At 48.5% G+C, this 5,027-nt stretch overlaps 1 protein-coding gene across 1 annotated transcript; it reads left to right on the plus strand.

Annotated features, from left to right (window-relative positions):
- Positions 1 to 284: 284 nt before the first annotated feature.
- Positions 285 to 2,044, plus strand: H257_09975 (hypothetical protein). Its single transcript, XM_009836372.1, has one exon. It carries the CDS (start codon positions 317 to 319, stop codon positions 1,952 to 1,954), a length of 1,638 nt encoding a protein of 545 aa, XP_009834674.1. The 5' UTR covers positions 285 to 316; the 3' UTR covers positions 1,955 to 2,044.
- Positions 2,045 to 5,027: the final 2,983 nt, after the last annotated feature.

Below are 5,027 nucleotides of genomic sequence, written 5' to 3' on the forward strand. Positions count from 1 at the left end.
ATACTAGGGGTTAAGCGTATCTCCGTGGTTAGCGATAGCTCACCACTGGTAATGCGCTTAACCCTGGGGATTTATACTTCGAAGTATGTGCACGCGGGAGTAGGCTGAAGTCCTCGGGTTACAGGGTTACGGGAAGAACTTTTGCTTGAACGGTTTTCAGTCTTGGCTGAACGGTATCCAGATTTATTCAACGTATTCCCATAGTTTCCACTTCAACGTGGCTAGTCTATACATCTGATGAAAATAAACTACTTCAACCTTTCTATCAGTTGCTGGTTCCATTTCAGCGTTCGAGCTTCTCACTTTTGGATTTACCATGGCAGCCAATCATCTCCTCCAAGAACGCGTGTCGTACATCGCGTCCATCACCAAACAGGCCGACAAGGCTGTCGACGCGTTCAAAGACGCAAGTACCCCGCTGGACCTCGAGGACGGCGCCCTGCGCGAAGGCGGTCCGCTCGTGTACACCTCCCCTGAAGTTTTGACTCTTCTCTTCCAGTACGCCGTGGTGGGCATTTGCTACGGCGGAATTCCTGGCATAGGCGTGCCCGTACTGACCTACTACTTTGGCTTGGAGTCGGCCACGCTGAGCTCTGCAAGCGGTCTCGTCAATTTGGGGTGGTCGTTCAAGGTGTTTTACGGTATGCTCTCAGACTGCTTGCCGATCATGGGCTACAGTCGCAAGCCGTACATTTTGATTGGATGGGTTATGACTGCGATCTGTTTCGTGGTGATTGCGTTGAAACCGGTGGGTCCGTCGGTGATCGTGGACAGATCGGACGAGAACATCAAGGCCGCGAGGTCCTACGGGTCGGTCCTCGTGCTTCTCTGCGCCCTGGCCAGCTTCTGCTACATCATGGCCGACGTCGCTTGTGACGCCTTGGTGGTCGAATACGCCCAACGCGAACCCGAATGCGTGCGTGGGCGTCTGCAGTCGTCCATCTACGGCACACGTTTCGTCTTCCAAGGACTGACCACCGCAATGTCTGGGTTCCTTATGAGCTCGGAGCGTTACGGCGGCAAGTTTGGGTTTGACATCAGCGTCAACACGTACTTCGGGATCCTCGCGGTGCCCGTAGTCGTGAATGTGTTTTTGGTGTACTTCTTCATGAAAGACCGCAAGCGCGGCGCCATCCGCTTTGCCACGTACTTTCATGACGTGTACGAACTCATCCAGAAGCGCGCCGTGTGGCAAGTCATGATCTTCTACTTCATGTTCAACCTGCTCTCGAGCGAGATCGGATCGTTGGCGGGCAACTACATCCTGGTGTACTGGGCCCACGTCGAGCCCGTCAACAGCGCCGTGGTCCGCGTGATCGCGTTTATCATCTTAGCCACCACGGTTTTCGCCGTCGGCCGGTGGGGCACGCACTGGAACTGGCGCTACATTGTGGTCATCACGACATTATCTGGCGTCGTCATTGATGCCATTGTGCAGTACCTCACCATCTATGACATCGTGCGTCACCAGTGGTTCTACATTGGCGTCCCTCTCACCGCAGATGTTCCGCAAGCCATCCAATTCGTCGTGTCCACGTTTGTGATTGTGGAACTGGCGGGAGATGGCAACGAAGGGCTCATATACGGTCTGCTCACGACCGTGGCCAACCTCCCCTCGACTTTTGGAAAAATGGTCACCAACGTCTACTCGACGCAGCTCAAAGTGACCAAAGCCGACATTGAGACTGACACGGCAGAAGTCCGCAACCACGCCGCGTACTCGTACTTGGTTGTGTACGGGACAACTGTCCTTGCATGCTTCTGGGTGATGATCCTGCCACCCCAAAAGGCCGCTGTCAAGGAAATGCTCCAACACGGAGGAAAGTACCCTATCATAGGCGCGTTGATCATCGTCTTGACGTTCGTCATCCTTTGTGTCTCCGTCACGGCCATCATGATGACCATGTTTGAATCCACGTCGTGCTACCTCTTGGCCGGTGGCCAGGGGTGTTAATCAACGCTAACGATCTCCATAGTACTACTACTACTACTATGGAGTTCAGTATGTATTTTGATTAAGAAATGCCAAGTCTTTTGTTTCACATGAGCTTACTTGCTCACACGGCGGCAACACGGCCGCGCCTTCATGCTGCACATCGGTGCAAACTATAGAGTGACACTAATAATACCTCATAAACCAATCATTTCACTTGTGCGAATATATTTACAGATCTCACTAGGGTGCGCTTGTATACGTATACTAGTAGTAAAATTTACTATACTGTTTGTGTATGAATCATACACTTCAGTATACTGTATTGTGTATGGTGTTTTCACCCAAAGGTTAGGAAATTATCATTTGAATTAACTATGCAGACGTTCTTGAAATTTCGTAAGGCGGTTGTGCTCACTTAAGTTCTCTCTGTATATAAAGCACTATGCAAAAACTACTCCAACGGTCGCATCTTCGTGGGACCAGACGCTGCCAATGAACCTTGACCATGAGCTCACTTTTCAATTGTATTCCATCAACACAAAACTTTATCTTAAACCAGGGCTTCGGCGCGGGGGGCTGCTAAGGCCTGACTTCTCCATCCCACACCTCGGTTCCTTTGATGGCAAAGTTCCGCAACGGGGATATAGACCGAGGCTGGGTTAACCGAGCGTTCGTCTATAGATTGTACACAGGTTATCCTTGCCTTGGTAGTCTAGGCTAAAAGCATTTGTGTTTTGGGAAATATTTGAAAACCGGTAAATTGGACATAGGTAAGGCACCAATGATTAGTGTAAATGAGATTGGTATTTATCGATTGCATTCCTAACATTATGCGAATATTCATATCAATAAGTCCGCAACTAGTAATTAATATTTAGTTACTGTAAATGTGTTTTCAGGGAATTTAGTTGAATTAGATTTATTTCCTAAGTGTAAAATTTGTACATTCTTTGTGCAAACAAATAATAAAATATATATTACGCAAATATGTTTCGCTTACTCCTTTGACTCTTCATCACTATTACTGGCGCCTCCGTCGCTTTCTTCTCCCATCATGACGCTCACCAGACTTCCAGTTGAATTGTCCGCGTTCATATACTATTGCACGAGCGTTGTCATGTGTGTGTGGAGGGGGGCTCAGTCGGTCTCGGCGCTTTGTGAGGATGAAGTCGTAAATGCTCCAAACACGCTCTGATGCAGCTTGTGACGTCGGAACGCTGAACACAGGTTGGGCGACGACGAACAGAATAGGGAACTTGGTAGCGCCATCTTGATGCCAGTATGTCATGGGGCTGACACATTCTTCGATAAACAATCGCGCCATTGCCGACGGGTTCTTTATTGCGTCGATGAAAGCTGTAATTTCCAGTTGAACGGCCAAATTGTCCGACGTGATTGCTTTAAGGACGAGAATGTAGTCGAGCAGTAGGCGACTGTTGTCGTACAAGTCCTCTTCAAACATACCTTCTCCTGCTCTTGTCGTCAGGTCGAAAAAAATTGAAAATCCCATGGATGCAGTAAGGAGGAAGGCCCAACGATCCATCAGCAGCTTGAACAACTGGGTATCGCCATGCCACTGCCTTTTGAGATCCAAGAACAATCGGTACACGTCCAACAAGCAGCAAGTGTCACTCTCGAACTTGCCAGTGATGGTGCACGTCTGGCGTAGGACAACCAACGTCCAGTCGTTCTAATTCCGTCCAGAAGTTGGAGTCCTCGATGGTGGCTTGAAACGCTGTCTTCTTTTTACGTGCAGTAGCGGATCCTTTATATCGTTAAACACACTTGAATCGACCAATTGGACGAGGTCCTTGCGGTTTTCCAACACGCGTGTCATGCATGTGTAGTGTGAATACCATCGTATAAGTTGTGTTGTATACGTTCAAAGCACTTGGTCAACGCGTTGCGATCTTTGACAAAACTTGTGATGTTCCGTGCTCGTCCCAAGACACTGGCAAAGTTGTCGAGCTTGCACACATCCTAAATCATCAGGTTCACTCCATGAGCTGCACAGCCATTGCAGATAAGTCCCGGGTACTTCGCCTCCAACACAATTCCGGCACGTCGCATGGCTACTGCGTTGTTGGTTACTACTGACGCCACTTTCGAAATCCCAATGGCGATCATAGCTGCCTCCAGGTCGTTCGCGATTGTTTCACCTGTTTGTGATGCTTCGGCAGTAGCATTAGCGTTGAGAAAGACGGGCTTAGCAGCCTGGCTGGGAAACGCTGCAGCAAAGTTGACCATGTGATCGTTCCGTAACGATGTCCACCCATCAGACATGAGACTGGTGATGCTTTGGTCGTTCAGGTACTCGTGGATGTTTTGCATCATGTGATCGTGAGCATCACGAAGCAAATTGCCAGCGATTGCTTTTTCGGATGGAGGATTGTAGGTTGGCCGCACAAGATGCAGGAATGCTGCCAATGCCGTGCTGTCAGCGAGTCGAAATGGCACGCCGAAGGAGGAGAACACGTTTGCAAACGCCTTGTCCAAGGCCAGTTTCTCATGCAGTGAAATTCGATCCACCCATTGCTGTATATTGCCAGAAGTCGTGAATGTTGTGCTACGATGCTATGCTGTTGTGTCGATTTGGACTGAAACGCGCCACTTGCAACTGGCTTGGGTTGTGGAATATGATGCGCTGCAATGCAATGGGTAGGGTGGGAAGTCCAGCGTTGTTTATTGGTTGGAAGCAGGTGGTAGCAGCATTACTTGCAATTGACAATGTGTCCTTTGCTTTTGACGCTCTTGATTACGTGCACATCCATCGGTTTCTTCGTGCCTTTTCAACTTGCGGGCGACTTAATGTTATGTTGATGTTGAAGTATAGTGAGATGAAGTATGATGAATATTTGCATAGTACTAGTAATGTTTAGTAAGATTTATCATACAAATGCCATACTTATAATTTGTATACTAGTAGTGATTATCATACGTATAGTGAAAGGGCGCACCCTAGTTCTCACAACGGAAGAGACCTATCTATATATAGTACCGGAAGGTATGTACCATACTACGTTTCATTGGGCCAATCACATCGCTAGAAAATAGGTATCTTCATGCATCGCGTTTGAGCTTCAAGAGAGCC

The sequence above is a fragment of the Aphanomyces astaci genome (genome assembly GCF_000520075.1).
Source record: "Aphanomyces astaci strain APO3 unplaced genomic scaffold supercont1.25, whole genome shotgun sequence".
Classification (NCBI taxonomy): Eukaryota; Oomycota; class Saprolegniomycetes; order Saprolegniales; family Verrucalvaceae; genus Aphanomyces; species Aphanomyces astaci.